Here is a 20,703-nt window from a genome sequence, read left to right as displayed (position 1 = left end):
TTGTTGGGGTTGAACCGTTGTGGCTGGAGTGGGTGCAGCGTCAAGACGTCTATCAGGCAGCCTTCAGCATGTGGCCAATTGGTGTCCGGGTTATCCTCAATATAGGCACACCCGATCCCTCATCCGTTTCCTGTGCTCCGCCGCAGAGAGTCGTACTCCTCCCAGCTGCATGGGCTCGATGTTGTCTCCCGTAGGAGGGCGTCGCCACAAAGCATCAGGAGACGGGGCGCCGATGGAGCGCCCCGCGGACGTGGTTTAAGATGGCTGAGCAGCCGTGCCTACTACCGCAGGTCGTCGCTCCTCCTTCCGCTGCCGCTCCCGCAATCTGTTGTCCAATCGAATGGCCAGGTTAATGAGTTCCTCCAGGCCTGATATCTCGTCCCATGCAGCCAACTCGTTTTTAATTCGTGGGCTAAGGCCCCGCCGGAAAATCCCACACAACGCCGCTTCGTCGTAACGGCTCTCGGCGGCCAAAACCCGAAATGAGATAGAGTATTCAGCAAGTGACGAGTCAGCTTGCTTGAGGTCCAGCAAGCGGGGCTGCCTGCTTCCTTTCCTCTTACCGGGTGGTCGAAGACGTTTCTGAGTTCCGACAGGAAAGCAGGCAATCAAGCACGGAGCTCTGGATGGGCTTTACTGACTGCCATCACCCATAATGCCGCCTGGCCGGAAAGTAGGCTCATTACAAAGGCGACCTTGGCGCCATCATTAGGGAAAGTTTGTGGCTGTTGATCAAAAACCAGACTACACGGTGAATGAATTGGTCACACCCACCAATGTTGCCGGAGTAGCGGGAAGGATGGGGGATATTGGGTTTCCGAAGTACGGAGTTACCAGCTGATTGGGCTGAGAAAAGGGCGGATAAAACAGAGAGGAGTGTAGCACACAAAATTGGCTAAAGAAAAATGCTACTAGTCTAATCACTAGTGGTGTCCACAACACCAAGAAAGATTGCCGCTAGAAAGGTAGCAGTATCGTAAACGTCAGGTATAGTGAGTAGCGTCGCGGAGCAATAACCCGACACTCCTCTCTCTTGCTGCCATGCTTTTATTTCGGCCTGATAACAAAATGGGCAGCAGGTGTGTCAGTACGATCCGCCCTCCAGCTGTTTCCCCAGCAACTGCAAGGGAGAAATCTGAAACAGGAAACGGTGGAAAACCAAAACATAACACCCTTAGTCTACAATCAGTGTTCTACCCCAGTGATTCCAAAGCAAGTGTGCCTTTGGATATCATCAGGGATGCTGTGAGTGTGAGCATTTTCATTTAATTTGGTCAAAAGTTATTATTTATTAATTACAAACACGTCTTTGATCAACAATCTATTCCAACTACATTGATGTAGTGGCAGGCACTAGAGATAAATGCTCTTCCATTAGATGTATGAAGGAATACAACATACAGTAGCTGTGGTCATTGGTGAGTACATCATCTTTGTGTTCGATTAAACAGGATGTGTTAGGGAGGGCACCCGCGCCAACCCCACCTCCAACCGCGTGTGGGTGGGGGGGGGGGGGGTGATTGGGGTACCCCAGAACCCCAGGCCCGGCAGGGAAAGGTCCCGGTCGTCACGTCAGCGTGCTTAGTGATACCTAACCCTGTTACTGAGTTCGCCAGCTTGCCGACTGGCAAACTCTACCCCTACACCGTGAATGTGACCCCACCCAGTGTATATACAGGTGTGTGTGTGTGTGTGTGTGTGTGTGTGTGTGTGTGTGTGTGTGTGTGTGTGTGTGTGTGTGTGTGTGTGTGTGTGTGTGTGTGTGGTGCAATAAAATTGGGAGCACTGCATTCTAAATGTGTTTATTAATTATTATAAGTGATTACAATTTTTTATAATATACCTGTATAATATGGTGTTTAAAATGGAAATGTCTGTCTAGATAGATCACTAGGCATGACCAGCTCAGTGGCCTAGTGGTAGAGTGTCTTCCCTGAGACTGGGAGGTTGTGGGTTTAATGCCTGCCTTGGTCATTCCACAGATTATAAAAATGGGACCCATTTTCCTTCCTGCTTGACACTCACTCAGCATTATAGGTTGGAATTGGGGGGTTAGATCACCAAATGAATTCCTGAACCTGGCTGCTCACTGCTGCTCCCTAAGGGGATGGGTCAAATGCGGAGAATGACTTTTGCCCCATTTAGATGGGTGGGACAATGAGTGGTGCTCTTTTTGTCAGCCTCTAACACAGATTAACCAATATCTTGGTCAGAATTACCAATTTGTATCGGTTGGCCCAATCATCAATATATATTGGTTGAAAACACCTTAATTCATTGTTTTAACCAAAGGATCTGTCGGACACATAACTACCAGCTAGATTGGTCAAATGTAACCTTTTATTGGGTTAATTTGACCAATCCGTTTTTAGTGTGCACTTTTGATTAAAATACAAAATTTCCAAAAATGAAAAAAAAAAAAAAAACAAGTTTACAACATGAAACAAATCTTTCAAACCCTTCAAGGGGAAACTTTTGATGCCATCTCATGGTGCTTCAGTAGTGCATGTCCTTGTTGGTTGTTGGTGGGTGGTGTCTGGTCGGTGCTGGAATTCACTTTCCTTTCTTTTCTTTGGTCCCTCCTCGGGTCTCCTGACGGCGGTGTTCGGTTTAGGTGAACGGTATGGGATTTTTTAATAGGTTTTTGGTGAACTAATGAATACACACACACTCACACACGCACGCACACACACATACTCACCCACATACAAAATAATAATAAAAAAGAAAAGAAAAAGAAGAGCAATGATGATGGCATGTCAAATCGGTAAAATTACTGAATGAACAATACTGAGCTCTTAGGAAGAAAAAAGAAAAGAAAAAAAATAGTGCATGTCCTGTTTTTCTGCTTGTATTTACCAAGGTTAATTAATTAATGGCGTTTTATTGGCACAGGGGCTCATAAACCCTGCATGGAGAACTTGTGATTTCTACAGAAATCACATTTGATGACCAGATTTGCAATTAAGGCCGTTTATCATAAACGTTGAACCAGTCAGGTGAAGCCTGGCCTCTCCCTCTCTCCACCTCTCACTGCCCCCTCCCTCGCTCAGAAAGCATCCTTCCGCATACTGCTCAGCCAGGAAAGATGTCCTGCAAAGAGTGCTAAATCTCTCATGCGAATGTCCTTTTCTCTCTTCATGGGCCACCCTAATCAGTGTTAAGGCAAAAGACAAAGAGGGAGTTTCAAGGCTGCCTCCGAGGCTCAGCTGTGCTCACTCCACCCACCCACTCACATGCGTGTATCTTTAAGGCAATGGGAGAGGGAGGCCGCCGCTGCGGAGAAGAAGAGGGCTTATCACACACGTGTGCAAGGCAGAGCACGTTGTAGTAGGCGAAGAGACCAGTGTGCGCAGTTTGTGTGTGCGGGAAAATGCGTGTGCTTGTTGCTCGCCGGATTGAGAGAGGTGGAGAAGAGAGAATGAGTTCCCAACACAGCTAACAATCATCGGCGTACGCACTTGGCGAAAATTGACCCCATCCTCTCGTGGAGACGCATTTCCTCTTTCATTCATATTTGGACATTTGTGATTGGTTGTTTTTTAATTTGAATATTTTTTCCAGCCTTTTACTTCCCCCTTTCTTTTTCTTTCTTTCTTTCTTTCCTTCTCTCTTTTTTTCTTTTTTGTAATTTGGTTGTTTGCGGAGCCTGGGTGTACGCACTGCTACTTTTCTTCTATGCACCTCCATCCTCTGCGTCAGCAACCGCGGATGAACCTCTCACCTGGAGAGAGCACGGAGCCGGGCTCCCTCATGTTCAACGCCCGGCAGAGGTCCGACACGGGGGGACGGCTTCGCTGCTGAGGCCCCGCGCGGTCCACCTCCGACGCAATAGCCCTACTTGTGGATTATACACTGCGTCCCGCTGCACCACAAGACAATCAGCTGCAGGAAGAAGATCCAAACCTCCTCCTCTTCATCTTCTACCCTGGATTGTGTCCGCACAAGAGGAGTGAATAACAAATGCACGCTTGCCCCCTTCTTTCATCGCAAATGACTTGTTGAAGATATAAAAGAAAGACAAGGAGCAAGAGTGCAGGGAGATAAGCAGAAAAAGCCTAAGATTGGATATTGAAAGGAGCGGGGCATGTGGATATTGGCTCTTATCTTTTCCCAGTGCATCTTGAATGGTAGGTGTTGAGAATATGTTTTTTGCATGCTTGGACTTTAAGTTTATGCTAACACGTCACACGCGGTGCAGGTAGAAGTCATCTATCCAATTGTTTGCAACGCATTTACAAATATCTTAATTTGGGGGCGGGAGAGGTTGTTGCTATGTTTAGTTTAGAGGGCTCATCTACATTAACCTTAAAGTGTATACACGTTTACCTTGTATGCATTTGTAACCTTTCACGGCGTTTAATCAAATTGATTGAGAACGGTAGCAAGCAGGAAATAGAGGGCTTTTATATGTACAATGGGTGCAGCATGTATTGCAAAGTAGGATCTACATATATTAATTGTTAATATTGACCCCCCCCCCCCAACTCCCGATTTTGATATTTTAGTACATTCTAGGCCTTAAAGAAAAATATCTACAATATTAGCTTTCTCTGTCTCATTATGATCATTTCTCCTTTTTGTAATCAAGCCTCACTAGGCCTCACTCTGGTTTTTAAAACATAAACTCAAACAAGCAAGCAATAAATTATATTGCATTGCTTGTGAAAACACACAAAATATTTTAATTATCATTTGTATCTGTAGCATCATTTTATCAGATATCAGATTAGTTTGAAACCTAACGTGTAAAATAATTCAACATTGCACATTAATTTCATTGAAACAAATTTCAAAATAGCTATCCATTGAGTTGACTAATTAGAAATGTACTAATTCTAAAATGTACTTCATGCAGTTGTGTTGATCATTTTATCAATTAACGAATTTACATGCACATATTGCGGCCTTTTTGTTTGGATGTCTTCGAGAAAAGGATTATAGCATTGCCCCCACCGCCCCCACCCCACCCCCTTCCATTGCACCCGCCATATTAGAAGCACAGACATGGAGGCATTTGGAATTGAAAAAAAAGCCCTTTCCACCAATGTGTAAAAATGAAATTGGATATTTTTTTCAAGTAAGTACTAAGTACTAATTGTGTTTTTCGGTGACTGAGGGCGAAAGATTTTATTTAATGGCGAATCCATGGAGGGTGTGAAGAAGGGGGGGAAATGAGGAGGACAAGGGACTTCAGGGTAGGGAATGTTGTGGGGGGGGGGATGCTGGGGGGGGGGACAGAAATTGCCTTTAAAAGAAAATTGGGGCACATAAAGGTGTTTTTGGAACAGTGTGGATTAGAATTAAGGGTGAAACGTTCCAGGAAAACCTCTTTGTGGCCACGCTGAAAGCAAAATTGTAGGCGGTTGTTACCCTTCGGAGAGAAGGGAGTGAATGCGATGGCTGTGGTGCACCAAAGACTTGATTTTAAACTGCGAGCAAGGCGATTCCGAACAGAAATGGTCACGACACCGATGGCCATTCGAAATCTAACACATGTAGTGTCTAAGATCACCGTTAACTGAGCGTGATGTATTCTTTGCTTGCGATTGGCTTTTAAATTTTTTTTCAGTCTGAGCGTTGCAAAATGGCTGCTGCTAGAGACGTCTACATAGAAACTTTGAATGGCAACAGCAGCTCCCGGTGGGTGCCGCATGCACACGATGCTGCGACATTCGTATCGACTAATCTTTTGCTGTTATTCATTGATTCCAATTTGATTTGGACGTGTATGAATTAAGATTACAGTAACTTTATTTTTTCCAAGCTTACACATAGGGCTGTCAAAATTAATCGATTAATCGACAAGTAATCAATTATCAAATTAATCGACAACTGTTTTAATGATCAAGTAATTGTTTGGAGCAATGTTTTTTTATTTAAAATTGTCCCAAATTGTTGAAAATAGAGCTGTCAAAATGAATCAATTAATCAACAAGCAATCGATTATCAAATTAATCGACCGCTATTTTAATAATCGAGTAATCATTTAGAGTCATTTTTTAATTTAAAATAGTCAAAATCATCTGATTTCAGCATATCAACAGTAATTGTTCATTGATTTTTGTAGTCCTAAATGAAAATAAGACATCTCATTGGTCATACTAACAGCTAGCTGCTAGCAACTTACGTCGGAGACTTCCGCCGTATCTAGGGTTGCCAACTCCCTGAAAATTAAATAAGGGACACCTCATCGACAAGGACGATTGACCTGATTGCCTTCAACCTTGTGTAAATTTTTATTTTTTGTAGGTGAAATAATTTTTTGACTATTTAAACCTAAGTTGAATAGGATGCATATGTTTGAATGATATTAACCTATGGAAATTTACTTTAATATAAACTAACAACATTCATTTATCAAAATAAATCTCTCAGTAAACCTTTCCTTCATAACTTAAAACTGTATACATTAATATAAAACAATATGTAATAGGCAGAACATTCATCCTGTAACTTATGTTCATCTTAATGTCACATTATGTGGCGATTATTTTTTCCATTTATATTTTATCTTCATCATACAGTGTTCTAATCAGTCAGCTTTAGAGCACAGTTAGCTGAGTTATAGCTTAAACCAGAGGTGGGCATCGAGGGCCCGAGTCCTGCAGGTTTTGCATGTTGCCCTTCTCCAACACAACTCATCAGCAAGCTCTGCATAAGCCTGATAACGATCCTGTTGATTAGAATCAGCTTGTGTTGGAAGTGAAATTTAAATGACAAGCACTGAAGCACTGCGCTGAGCATAAAATGGAAAACATTTTTGTTTCTGCGCCACAGAAATTCTATTACTGTTTCAGCTGTAAATGTATATGTATCCTTGTATATCTAGAAAAGCTTGATTAATTAATCGTAATAGTGGTATTCCCCATCACTTACGTCCCCTACTTATTCAAAATTTAAATTCGAAAGGGTGTCTAGCACAGCAAAATAAACAATTCCTCCCATTTGGAGACAGACATCCATGAAAGTAATAAGTAACGTATTCCTCTTCATCTTGTGCTTTGCCTTATGGACTGTCATATCATGCAGCTATGAACAAGCAGTGACTTTAGGCCAGCTAACTGGCTAACAAGCAAGGATGTTTTGTGTTTGGCCGAGCTAGCAATATGTCCAAAGAACTAGGGATAGACCGATTATCGGCCGGGCCGATTATCGGCACCGATATTCAGCATTTTGACGAATATCGGCATCAGCCATTTTGAAGAATCATATGACCAAAAATAGATCCATTAAAAAGTGTTAACTTCAGGGAACTAATTTAAATTTATTTTTTATTTTATTTTATTTTTATTTTCAGAGATGACCCTGGAAACTCTCTGCACCTTCTGTTTTTGTTTTAAATTAAAACTAAGATAAGTACAAATTTAATACTTAAGATATTTTGAAATTTTAGAGTTTAAGTTTTTATTTAACTTTTGAAAACATGCTACTGCCACTGGGAGATTTCCCAAAATTGTTGTTAGATTTTTAAAACAAAGATGTCTATTGACTTAGATTTTTTATTTATTTTTATCTCCAATGTTTTACAAGCCTTAAAAGTTGCTCAAACATATGCTTTAAAATAAAAAATAAAATAAAAAATATGATCTGGAGTTTGTATTTTTCCCCCCAAAATTTTTATGCCAATATTTGCCCTTTTAGTGAAAATAAATATCGGCTCCAAATATCGGTTATCGGCATCCTTGACTACTAATAATCGGTATCAGCTGTGAAAAAAACATATCGGTCTAATGCTACAAAGAACACACTATGGCAAAATTGTTTGGAAAAATAGGGTTGACCTCTATGTCAGTACTGACAGACACTTACAGGGTTATCCTGTGTTTTAAACATTTGTTCAAGTTGTGGTCCATATTAGTCGCAGATGATGAGAACCAACAAAACACTTGCCAGGAAATCTAATGTTTCCAAGAAACCTAATCCAGGCTCAAATAACACCAAAAAGCATTCAGTTAAAATCAATGGAGACGTTCGGGTTACCACACAATCTTGACTCGTACAAGGTTGGCATCAGATGCTGTTTTAGGGATGTAACAATATCCAAACATCAAGATACGATATTATGACGATATGAACGTCACGATACGATAATTATAACGATATTGTGGGGAAGTTGGTGATACAAAAAAGGTCACATTATTGTAAAAAATATGAGCTCATACTAAAAAAACCCACAATATTCTACTTTAGTACGTTACAGTATGTATGTAGCCACAAGGGGACACAAGCCAGTGTCTTCTTGTTCTGGTCCCAAACCTGGATAATTACAGAGGGTTGTGTCAGGAAGGGCATCCGACGTAAAAACTTTGGCCAAATCAAACATGCGAATCAAATATATGACTTCCATACCGGATTGGTTAAAGGCCTGGGTTAACAACGACCGCCATCGGTGCTGTTGACCTACAGGGTGCCGGTGGAAATTGGACTACTGTTGGTCGAAAAAGGAGAGGAGGAAGGTATGTTTGTAGGAGGAAAGAGAAAAGGAACACCAAGAGTTTAGGACTGACAGTAGGGACTTTGAATGTTGGAATTATGACAGAAAAAGGTAGAGAGCTGGTTGACAATACAGAGGAGGAAGGTGGACATATTGTGTGTTCAACAGACCAAGTGGAAAGGGAGCAAAGCTAGAAGTTTAAGAGCAGGGTTCAAGTTATTCTATCATGGTGTAGATAGGAAGAGAAATGGAGTAGGAGTTATCGTGAAGGAGGAGTTTGTTAGGATCGTCCTGGAGGTAAACAGAGTGTCAGATAGAGTGATGAGCCTGAAGCTAGGAATCGAAGGTGTGATGATCAATGTTGTTAGTGGGTATGCGCTACAGGTAGGATGTGAGCTGGAGGAGAAGGAGACTTTTGGTTGGACCTTGATGAAATGATGCAGACCATCCCTAGAAGTGAAAGAGTTTGGTGCAGACTTCAATGGACACGTTGGTGCAGGAAACAGAAGTGATGAGGAGGTGATGGGCAAGTTTGGTATCCAAGAGAGGAACACAGAAGGACAGATGGTGGTTGACTTTGCAAAAAGAATGGAAATGGCTGTCGTGAATACTTTCTTCCAGAAGAGGCAGGAACATAGGGTGGCCTACAACAGTGGAGGTCGGAGTACACAGGTAGAGTACATCTTGTGTAGACGGTGTAATCTGAAGGAGATCAGCGACTGCAAAGTAGTGGTAGGTGAGAATGTAGCCAGACAGCATAGGATGGTAGTGTGTAGGATGACTCTGGTGGTGAGGAAGACAAAGATGACAAAGGCAGAGCAGAGGACGAAATGGTAGAAGCTGAAAAAGGAAGAGTGTTGTATGACTTTTAGGAAGGAGTTGACACGGGCACTGGATGGTCAGGAGGTGCCTGGACAACTACAGCAAATGTGATCAGGGTGACATGTAGGACAGTCCTTGGTGTGTCATCTGGATGGAAAGGGAATAAGGAGACTTGGTGGTGGAATGGGGAGGTGCAGAAGTGGATCCAGAGAAAGAGGTTAGCTAAGAAGAAGTGAGGCACTGAGAGGACTGAAGAAAGTAGACAGGAGTACAGGGAAATGCAGCGGAGGGTGAAAATAGAAGTGGCAAAGGCCAAACAAGGGGCTTACGATGACTTGTATGCTAGGTTGGATAGTAAGGAGGGAGAGACTGATCTATACAGGTTGGCAAGGCAAAGAGACAGATATGGAAAGGATGTGCAACAGGTTAGGGTAATAAAGGATAGAGATGGAAGTGTCTAGGAGAGGTAGCAGTAGAATTTCTGACTGGGTTGTTCAACAGGATCTTAGATTTTGAGAAGATGCCTGAGGAATGAAGGAGACGTGCTGGTGCCCATTTTTAAGAACAAGGGAGACGTGCAGAGTTGTGGCAACTACAGAGGAATAATGCTAATGAGCCACACAATGAAGCTAAGGGAAAGAGTAGTTGAAGCTAGATTGACGGCAGAGGTGAACATTTGTGAGCAGCAGTATGGTTTCATGCCCCCCCCAAAAAAAGAGTACCACAGATGCAGTATTTTCTTTGAGGATGTTGATAGAGAACTACAGAGGTCAGAAGGAGCATTGTGTCTTTGTAGATCTGGAGAAAGCTTACGGCAAGGTGCCCAGAGAGGAACTGTGGTTTTGTATGAGGAAGTCTGGAGTGGCAGAGAAGTATGTTCATGTGATGCAGGACATGTATGAGGACTGTAAGACAGTGGTGAGGTATGCTGTAGGTGTGACGGAGGAGTTCAAAGTGGAGGTGGGACTACATCAGGGATCAGGTCTGAGCCCCTTCTTGTTTGCTATGGTAATGGACAGGATGACAGATGAGGTTAGACAGGAATCTCCATGGACTATGATGTTTGCAGATGACATTGGGATCCGTAGTGAGAGCAAGGAACAGGTGGAGGAGAAGCGAGAGCTGTGGAGGTTTACCCTGGAAAGGAGGGGAATGAAGGTTAGTTGTAGCAAGATGGAGTATCTGTGTGTGAATTGGAGGGACCCAAGTGGAAGAGTGAGGGTACATGAAGAAGAGACCAAGAAGGTGGCCAGACTGAGATGGTTTGGACATGTCCAGAGGAGAGATAGTGAGTATATTGGCAGAAGGATGCTGAGTTTCCAAATGCCAGGCAGAAGATCTAGAGGAAGACCAAAGAGGAGGTTTATGGATGTAGTTAAAGAGGACATCAAGGTAGTTGGTGTGAGAGCAGAGGATGCAGAGGACAGGGTTAGATAGAGGCAACTGATTCGCTGTGGCGACCCCTGAAGGGAAAAGCCGAAAGGAAAAAAAGAAGAAGAAGCTTTAAGCGTCCTCTTCAGGTCAGAAGCAGTATCTAAGCTTTCACTATGCTCTAGCATAAAAAACATATAAATATGTTTTTGGGACCATGACAATATTTAGAATAGCATGTTTTTATGTTTTGGATGCAGAGGACAGGGTTAGATGGAGGCAACTGATTCGCTGTGGCGACCCCTGAAAGGAAAAGCCGAAAAGGAAAGAAGGACGTTACAGCAATAAAAAAATATTATAAAAATATTATATATAATAAAAATATATAATATATATTTAAAAAAATATTGAGGCACTTACTTGCTAATGTACGCACACATTGAGTTCCTCCACATATTGACTCAGTTCACAAGCATATTACATTTTCCTTCATCTGACCATTAGCATGGATTTTAAACATAGAAGGGCAGTAAAAAACTAGCCACCAGAGTGTGCTAGAACTGCACAAATGGAAATCAACCCGCTGCTTCTAATATTGTGACATGACGACGACGATATATTGTGAAGTTTTAATATCGCGATATCACGATATTGCCATTATCATTACATCCCTAGTTTTAACCCAATTACAATCCGACAAAACAATGTCACATAGTAGACATGGCATTAGGGCCAGTGGGAAACGAGGTCTGTGTGGTGTCTTTTGGTGCACTCTGTCACTTCACATCCAGTTAAGATGGGTTGACACAGTCACAGCAACAACCCAGCTCCTCAGTTGCCCATTAACATCAACAGACCAGTCAACACAATGTAGGCCACTGGGAAACAAATGTGTTTTCAAAATGTCCTGACGGACCAGAGACACTGTATTTTGTGATGCTATAATTAACTATTCAATTAATGATAATGATTTTTGACATGATTGTGACAAGATGTGATGAGATGAGTAATTTAATCTTGCCATTGTATGCAAGCCTTATTCAAAATACAAGTATAGTTTATTTACTATAAAGTATATGGAAGTGAAAACAGTGCTGCCGCCTCAAGTAAAAATTTAAATAGGGCTTTATTTAATATGCTTACTTAACTCTTCACACTTTTGGCGGGTAAGCAGTGGTGCAATAATTATTGATCATTTTACAAAAGTATTTCACATACATGTTTTAAGACATCTGGAAACAGTTTTAAATTGTGGGGGGAAATGCAGAATATGCCTATTTTAAATCGACAGTTACTTATGTAACTATGATTCTATGAGTCCCGAACGACCGCCAGGTGGAGGTGCTGAAACAGCACGGAAATCCCCCACGTGCATGCGTCACTCGAGAAATAATTCATAAAACGACATTTCCAAGGTTCTGGCTGACGTGATCCTCATGTATATAAGGGGATCATAGCCTGAACCGAATCTCTCAGAACCTTCTCGCGCAAATGAACACGAGGGCTCTGAGTGACAAGCATGCTGGCGATGATTCGGGACTCATAGAACTGTAGTTACATATGTAACTGTCGTTCTATTTCGTCCCTCCCGACCGCCAGGTGGCGGTGCTGAAACAGCACTGAAGACCCGGGAACTGTACCTCACAGAGGGGCCTCAAAGGACCGCAAACCACATTCAGTGGATGAGGAGAGGTGGCATCCAAACTGTAGAATCTGGAGAACGTGCAAGGCGACGACCAGGAAGCAGCCGCACAGACGTCCTCCAAGGACACTTCTTTCAGAACAGCCCATGAGGTAGACACACCCCTGGTGGAGTGACTGCATACCCCAGGAGGAGGGGAGCGACCAGAGACCCGATACGACTGCCGAATAACCTCCCAGATCCAATGGGAGAGGTGTTGCTTGGACACAGCAGCTCCTTTATTCGGGCCATCATAAGACTGGGTGGATGTACGGAAACATGACGTAGCATCCAAATAAGAGCGGGGCGCCCTGACAGGACAACAAAGACCTGGAGTGTCATCCCCATCCGTAGACAGTGGAGCAAAACGAGCAAGATGAATAGAGTGGTTGGCTTGAGAGCCAGACAAAACTTTGGGCACAAAAGCAGCATTTAGCCACATTGTGTCCCCTACCCCGTCGGGATGCCAACGAAGGCATTCGGGGCTAACAGATAGGGCGTGGAGCAACCCCACCCGCTTAGCGGATGCTATTGCAAGTAGAAATGCCGTCTTGCAAGACAGCCAGCGAAGTTCCCCTTTGGTCAACGGCTCGAAAGGGGACCTACACAGTGCGTCGAGCACCAGATGAAGGACCCAGGCGGGGACTCGAAGCGGATTCCTAGAATGAAGGTAAAGAGCACCCCTGAGGAAGGAGGCCACTAGGCTATGGCAACCCACAGACTTTCCATCCACTGCAATATGGCAGGCCGAAATGCCCGCCACTTGATCGTAGAAGGGGAACGCCCGTTATCGTAAACAGATTGGAGGAATGCTAGAACAGTGGGAATAGGGCACGTCACGGGATCCCTCCTGCAACTTGCACACCACTCCGTAAACAGCTTCCAACTGTTAGCATACAGCGAACGAGTGGACAGAGCCCTGGGATTAAGGATCGTATGATGAACAGAAGACAAGCACTCAGTCAGCAATGGGTCTCGGCCCTCAGCGGGCAGACACACAGATGGAGCCGACGGGGACCGGGATGCCAAATCTGATCCCGCTGTTGGGCCAGTAGATCCAACCGACTGGGCAGGAACCACGTTTTGGAGAAGCAAAGACTGCGAAGGAGAGGGAACCAAGCCAAACCACAGCAGGCCCCTTGGCCAGGGGTGTGCCAGAGCATCCTGGCCTAGCGGGCTGCTTTGTTCCCTCAGGGAAAACCAGAGGGGAAAGTGAGTGGACTCCTCGGAGGCAAAAAGATCCACTGGCGCGTTTCCGAAGCGACTCCAAACGGCGGTCACCACCTCCAGGTGGAGACGCCAATCTCCCTGAGGCGGACGACGGCAGAAGAAGGAATCCACCAACTGGTTGACAATGCCCGGGAGAAACATGGCCTGCAGGCTGGCAAGACGGGGGGCGTCACATCTGAGAACCTTTCGTGAGGCCCGAAGCAGCTGGGCGGATCTTGTCCCGCCCTGATGATTGATGTGATACACAGTGGAGCTGTTGTCCAATCGTACCAGGACATGGCGCCCTGCCACGAAGGGCAGAAAATGAATAAGGGCCAGATGCACAGCCCGTAGCTACAGCACAATGATGTGCAGCAATCTGTCCCCTGCAGTCCACAGGCCTTGAGCCGTCCTGTGTTGCCAAACTGCACCCCATCCACTCAGGCTGGCATCGTTGGGAACTCCCGCTGATAGAACAGACCGGCGACCCCAAGGTGCGAGAGCAACCATGAAATGACTGGACACTCTGAGACGTTTCTGATGGTCCCGCAGCGGGTTGAGCTGGAAGTGGAGCAGCCACCGTTGCAATGGTCGCAGCGACAGCAGGCCCTGTGGTCCAAGTGCCATCAGGGACATTAATTAGCCCAGCAGACGCAGAAAAAGGACATAATGCAGAATCCCATTGGCACGGAAGAGAGAGATTAGGCATAGGTGGTGTCCAACGACATTCCGATGAACAGAGTCTGCTGAGAGGGAACAAGAGAGGACTTCTCCAGGTTGACCTTGAGCCCAATTCATGACACATGCTGTAGAAGCGTATACGTATCTCGGATTGCCTGATTCCTGGACGGTGCGCATATCAGCCAGTCGTCGAAGTAAGGGAGCACCTTTATGCCCCCTCGGTCACTACACGGGTGAACACTCTGGGAGAGAGTGACAAGCCAAATGGGAGTACTCTCAACTGCCAGTGGCGACCCCTGTAGGCAAAGCGGAGAAACTTCCTGTGCTGAGGAGCAATAGGGACGTGGAAGTAGATCAGATCGATTGATGTGAACCATTCCCTTCGGGCGATCGTCCTCAACATGGCCGACGTAGTTAGCATACGAAAGGGCAACACCCTGAGGTAACGGTTGAGACCTCTCAGATCCAAGATAGGGCGTAATACGCCTGTCTTTTTTCAAATGAGGAAGTAGGGGGAGTAGAATCCCCCTGGATGAGCCAAGGGATCCACTGCTTCGATAGCGGACTTGGCGAGGAGGGTCGCTAGCTCTTGATCCAGAGCTAGTGCCTTTTCCTTTACCCATGTGTCCGAAGCGAGGGCAGCCCAGGAGTTGAGCTGGCGACAGGAAAAGTAACCGACTGCCGGCCCCTCGGGCTCAATCCCTGGCCCTTCCGGGGTACAGGAGGAATAGGGCGTGGTGTGTGAAGCTCGGGGCTGACCATGGGGCCCTCGGCCAGAGGTGCAAACCCCACGGGCGTCTGTGACATGTCCTCATGTGGGACGACGAGGCCCATATATCCCCGTAGGCCAAAAGGACTGCCCAGTACTTGACAAGTGGGGTGGCCGAGAGAGCGGCTTCCCCCCCCAAGTATGACAGAGCATAGAAAAAAGGGATAAATCCCACAGCACCATGTTACAGAACGATGTAGCCTCATCTACTTTATTGTCCCTCAAAGCTGCGGAGAGAGCAAGTAGGAGATGCGTCTGGGCGTTGGCCAGGCGTGCTACCACCGTCGCCGTGTTGTACGACTTAGTGACCAGTTCGTCCATAAAGCACCACTGAGGGCTAGGACATCTCATAGCCTCTCTAAGGGCCTCCTCCGGGGAGACAATGAGTGAAGCCACAGAATACTCTACATTAGGCATACGGTCCAAACCAATAGGATTCAGCCGAGGATAAACACTAGAATTGTACAAGCAGGAATGAAAAGTCTGTCAAAAAAAGACAAGATTCTGGGTTTCCAAAAATACTTGGTTGAATAGTCCATCGGAGAGAGGCCACACTGAGTAGGAGGCTGAGAAAAGCCAGACGCGTCCAACTTTAAACGTTGGAACGCGCTAAGCATAACAGTGTGCACCAATTCCGCTGAAGCTGAAAAACGTTCAGAAGGAGGAGAAGACAGGGCAGTGGAAACAGAGTCCATACCTGAACATGCCTCAGAATCCCGGACGGAGACGGCATCCTCGGCAACGTTGTCTGCTTGGGAGGGCAATTGGAGAGTTGCATCCGGCATGTCCATCAATGCATAGGGCAACGCCACTGCAGAGGCCTGAGAAACAAAAGAGTTTCGATCACCCAACTGCACCTGTACTGCCATCACACTCGCCTGCAAACGGCTCAACTGCAAGGCAATCTGAGAGTCCGCCCGACTCTTCTTACTCCGATGGTCAGGAGCAGCAGGAGAAGCAGACCTGCGTTTTGCCCAACCACCGCGAGGGAGGAGGGCCAATTCCCACAGCGAACGATGACCGCCCCTGGATAGCCGCTACGTCCTGGTAAAGCGCAACATCAGTTGTGTTCACCGAAGTGTGGACTGCCACAGCGCGACAGTCAAGACAGCAGTCAGTGCGTCCCTCTTCAGGCAAGAAGGAGCTGCCACAGTGCTTACAGTGAACGTCCTCGTTCACAGCAGCCAACAATCAACACGCAATAAGTGCGCGCAAGTCAACAGGCTGCCATCTTCGTGTGGGAGAGGAGGCGAAAAACCGGCCTCTTCACCAACGGAACAAACTAATTTTCAAGTGCTCACAGCAACACGTAAGTGAATGTCTGTGTTGTCATAAACTAGCAGAAGTCATGACAGACAATATCAAAGCCATCAAACAACATCAAGGCGGCTGGCGACCCACGGATGGAGCCGCATAAGTTGCGAGGCAATACAAGCTTGGAAAGGATACGAAATAACCGTACCAACACTAGCGAGTTGTATTCAAAACAAATCAAAGTAACCGCAGGCAAGACGTCAACAGTCGCTGACATCCACTAGGCGTACTTACAAACTTGAAGCCGCACTCAACGATGGAAAGCGGAAATCATGTAAAAATGGAAAGAGAGCTCCAACATCCATATATAAATTCCAAAAGTCCAAATACACCGTGCCGTCGCAGCCAAGGGGGGCGGGAAACCCTGCTGCCCCGATCAACAAGATCACAGGCCACCAGCGACGGCGACGAAGAACAGCGGCAAACACCGCAAATGACAGTGCGAGAAGGTCAAAGAGACCTCGGTTCCGCCTACGATCCCATGTCATACTTAGCTGGAATCCTGGAAATGTTCTTTTATGAATTCTTTCTCGAGTGACGCATGCGTGTGGGGGATTTCTGTTTCAGCACTGCCAGCTGGCGGTTAAGAGGGACGAAATAGAACATTGTGTTTTCTAAATCAATATGGCTGGACCCTTTCTATATGGAGCATTTACAAATGTTAAACCTCTTGTAGGAAATCCATTTTGTCAGTGATGTATGGTTTGTTGTTCACACGCTTTTAGTCTTGATCTCCACTTTGAAGTTTTTCTGTAAATATTTTTTTGAAATTGAAATGTGTCGTTCCTGTAGCAATTGAAAGAGGGAAGAAAATTCATCTTCTGAGAGGGATTTCCATTAGCTCAAGAAAGCTCGATATCTATTTTGACCACAAAATGAAATCCCTCTGTTGACCGTTGGCCGTCTCATACTCTGAGAAGCAAACGTTTTTTTGTGGAAAAGTCTCTTGCTGAAATAAAAGAATATGCCAAGTCATTCTAAGGCCCTCTTCACATGGAAGCAAAGCCGGCTTCGTTCCTCAAAATAATCTTGTACACACAGAAACGTTTCAAGACATGCGTGTTTCCAAAAGAAGACGCTGAGGACGTTTAACAGCTGTAATGTATGTGCCAAGTCTGGAGTGGCACTGTAGCGCAGCCACTGAGAGTTAACGGAAAGCGTAGAAGAAGAATCAGCAAAGAAGACGAACCACTGAAAGGCTAAGACTTTTGAAGCCGCGAGGCCGCCATATTACTCCTCCCAAGAAATGTTTCTCGAAGTATCAAAATATATATAGACATTGGGACCTCATAGTTTGAACGTCTCGGATCTCGTACAATTTGGACTTCAACCAAAAAATCGGAGTAAAAAATGCTTCAGAGTTTGAACTCATTTTCGGAGTTCAAACACCCAAGCAAAGCAAGCTTAGCCGAACATACCTTGAAAACGGGTAGCCGAGTAAAGCCGAGCGAAGTCGAGCAATGCCGAATGCTCACGTTGCAGTAGTTGAGACAATGCACTGCTCATTTGCAATCAGATCGTGAATTCTCCCGGAGGTCCATACTCGCGAGTGCATTTTGATTTTTCCACGATAATTTTCTTCGCCATGGGCCCAAAGAAAGACAACAGTGCCAGTGGCAGCATAGATAAACACGCAGTGCTACGAACCACAGTGGAATTAGGAAGGAGCTTATCGCACAGTACTACTTCTGTAAATACTAAATACTAAATCTGTAAATAATCTGTAAGGACCCCCCTTAGCTGTTCAACAAAGTGCCTGACGTTGAACAACGCATCTGAGGACCGCTTAGTAGTCTAACAATATGCCCAATGTAAAATACACAAACTCAGTACTGAACTAGCATTAACATAGCATTTATCATCCACTGATGCCATCACACCACAACAGGTAAGATGAGGTATTTTTATTGTATGAATACTGTACTATGCTGTAAATGTAAAAAAACATAAATAAAAATTAAAATAGGAATTTTCTGTTTTTGGAGCTTGGGAACGGATTAATTGCATTTACATTATTTCCTATGGGAAAAATGTTTCGGAGGTTGAACAATTCAGACTTTGAACACTTCTCAGGAACGAATTATGTTCAAACTCCGAGGTACCACTGTATATATATATATATATATATATATTAGCTGTATATGTCTAATCTGTACGTATACGTATCGTTAATACAGTAGTCTGCTTGCGAGATGGGAGGAGTAAGATGGCGCCCTGTCGCTTCAACGGCCGTGTATGGGTTATCGGCTATCCAGTAATAAAAACAGATTAGTGACACAAACACAGGAGACAATGGCGGGTGATTCAAGTACAACAACATCACGCGAAATATTTTGCTGTAAAAGCTAAGAGGTTGCGCAAAACGACTACAACATGACTATCCGCCATTGTTGACAGACGATTTGCGCGCAGTCAAGTGAGAATTGGAGCGTAAGTCATCAAACTGGAGAAGTACCCCGCATATGGTGTCCACATTGGAACGTACGGGGCGGGGCGCGTTTTGAAATCTTTCCACTCTGGTGCCCGGTTCCAAAAGTGATCGGTTTCAAGCTCCAAAACGGCGCCGCCTTGTGGACAAACTGCCCAAACGATAAGAAACCTGTGCGGATACATTGAAACGGGCTTTCGTGTGGACAGGGCCTACGTCACTAGGTACCATATTCACCAGGTTTGAAGGTGCAGCCAATTAACAGCATGCCACTTGTCACATGGCAGCCCCCTCTTTAAGAATAACCTAAATGACTCATGGCCACAGAGAATGTCAATTAAAATTAGGAGTGGTCCGTTTACAAAGGATTTCTCAGGGCAAAGGTCCGGACTTAAAAAGGTTTTAATTTGCGTAGCCAACCAGTCAAACAATATCGAAATGGCACATTAATTTGTGGTATTGAAAATATGATGTTTTAAATGAAAAAAACAACAAATATGTCTGTACCATGAATTAAACTGGCTTGATCCAACTAAAGGATGACAATGTACGAACATGACAAAATATGTTCCCAAAAACACAGAAATACAAACTTATTTTTAAATGCACATCTTAACTCTCAAAACAGTTCACTTCTAAATACAAAGAATATCAGCAACTTCAATGTCCACTCAAAGTGCACAAACAGATCAGGTCTACATTTCAGTATAAATTATATTGTAATGCCTGCAATTAAAAAAAAAAAAGGCTGTAAAACAGTTTGAAGTAAAACATCTCAGTTCAGTGAAGATGTTTGGTCGAAGCTTGTGTTTTGCTTGCTGGCTTCCGGAAGAATAGAAAAGCACTTGTCTGTCCATTAGTTCCAAAAATCTATTTTATGAGTCAACTTTGCTAACTTTTTAACATGCCATACCGCGTCTTCAAACCCGCAAATCTCTTCCTGGAAACAAATGGTTTGATTATGGTCATATGATCACTACTAAATGTAAACAATGTAAACGTGTAATGTTAAAGCAGAGGTGGGCTCGTCAATGAATTTCGAGCGTCTATCATTCGGCAATCGTCAACAGTTGGGAAACCATTCCGTCCATCTTTGTCAATCGGTCGATATTTCAAGCAGAGCCAAACTGTAATTTTTAATCAATCGACCCGTCAACATTTTTGACTCATTCAAACATAAAATGTTGTCCTACACTCCCAAAAGTGTATTTATAGTTAAAAAAGGGTTTTTAAATGTTTTTTATGCTAGAGCATACAGAAGGCTTTGATGCAGCTTCTGTCCTGAAGAGGTCGCTTAAAGCAATGGTAGTTATTACAGAAAACGACCAGCAGGTGGCAGCAGAGTATAAGAGATCGGCCAGGGCCATGTTGCAACAAGCTCTTTTTTGTCAGTGTTTTCAACAGGTTTGTGAATAATGATGAAACTTAGCTGCATTCTATTGCTAATTGCTGCAAAACAGAAACATACATATAAAAAAAAATCCTGATGAAAGAAGAGACCCTAATCTTTCTTTTGGTAGGTTTCATGCTTTTATAGCAATAGAACACAATATTCTTTGGGCCTTGCAAAATCAGTCAAAATCCAGTAAACCGGCTGGGAGCAAAGGGGGTTGCTTCAGTGAAAAGAGAGTTAACTTATATTAACCGGCCTTCCGTCATGGTTAATTTTGCATCCGCTGTTTTAGGACCAACAGTAAACTTCCAGTTGTCAGTCTGTCAATCGTCAGTCTGTCATTGTAATTTTAGCCATGCTTCCGTCATGCTAAATTACACTTGACATTGTTATGTTACAGTTATTTTCCTCACTAATGTCGCTTTTCCACTTGACCGGTTCCACACCAAGTCCGCCTTGCTTGGCCCCGGATGTTGGCGTTTCCATGTGACTTTTTCGGGGCCGAGCGGTTACAATGGAACTGCCTTTTAGAACCATCTAGGAGGTGGTTCTGGGGCAGAGCAGGGGCGTGTCATCACTGTCATCTGATTGGCTGACG

General features: G+C 44.6%; 1 protein-coding gene across 2 annotated transcripts in view; it reads left to right on the top strand.

Annotated features, from left to right (window-relative positions):
- Positions 1–3,297: 3,297 nt before the first annotated feature.
- dscama (Down syndrome cell adhesion molecule a) overlaps positions 3,298–20,703 on the top strand; it is a 187,905-nt gene continuing 170,499 nt past the window's right edge. For both annotated transcript variants that reach the window (XM_086057565.1, XM_086057564.1), the window contains exon 1: positions 3,298–4,130. In XM_086057565.1, the coding sequence (XP_085913691.1) occupies positions 4,088–4,130 (43 nt within the window). In that variant the 5' untranslated portion in view covers positions 3,298–4,087. The remainder of the gene's footprint in view (positions 4,131–20,703) is intronic.

This window comes from Leptonotus elevatus, chromosome 16 (genome assembly GCF_054856555.1).
Source record: "Leptonotus elevatus isolate MCC_2025b chromosome 16, RoL_Lele_1.0, whole genome shotgun sequence".
Lineage (NCBI taxonomy): Eukaryota > Metazoa > Chordata > Actinopteri > Syngnathiformes > Syngnathidae > Leptonotus > Leptonotus elevatus.
This window is presented reverse-complemented; position numbering and strand designations above follow the sequence as displayed.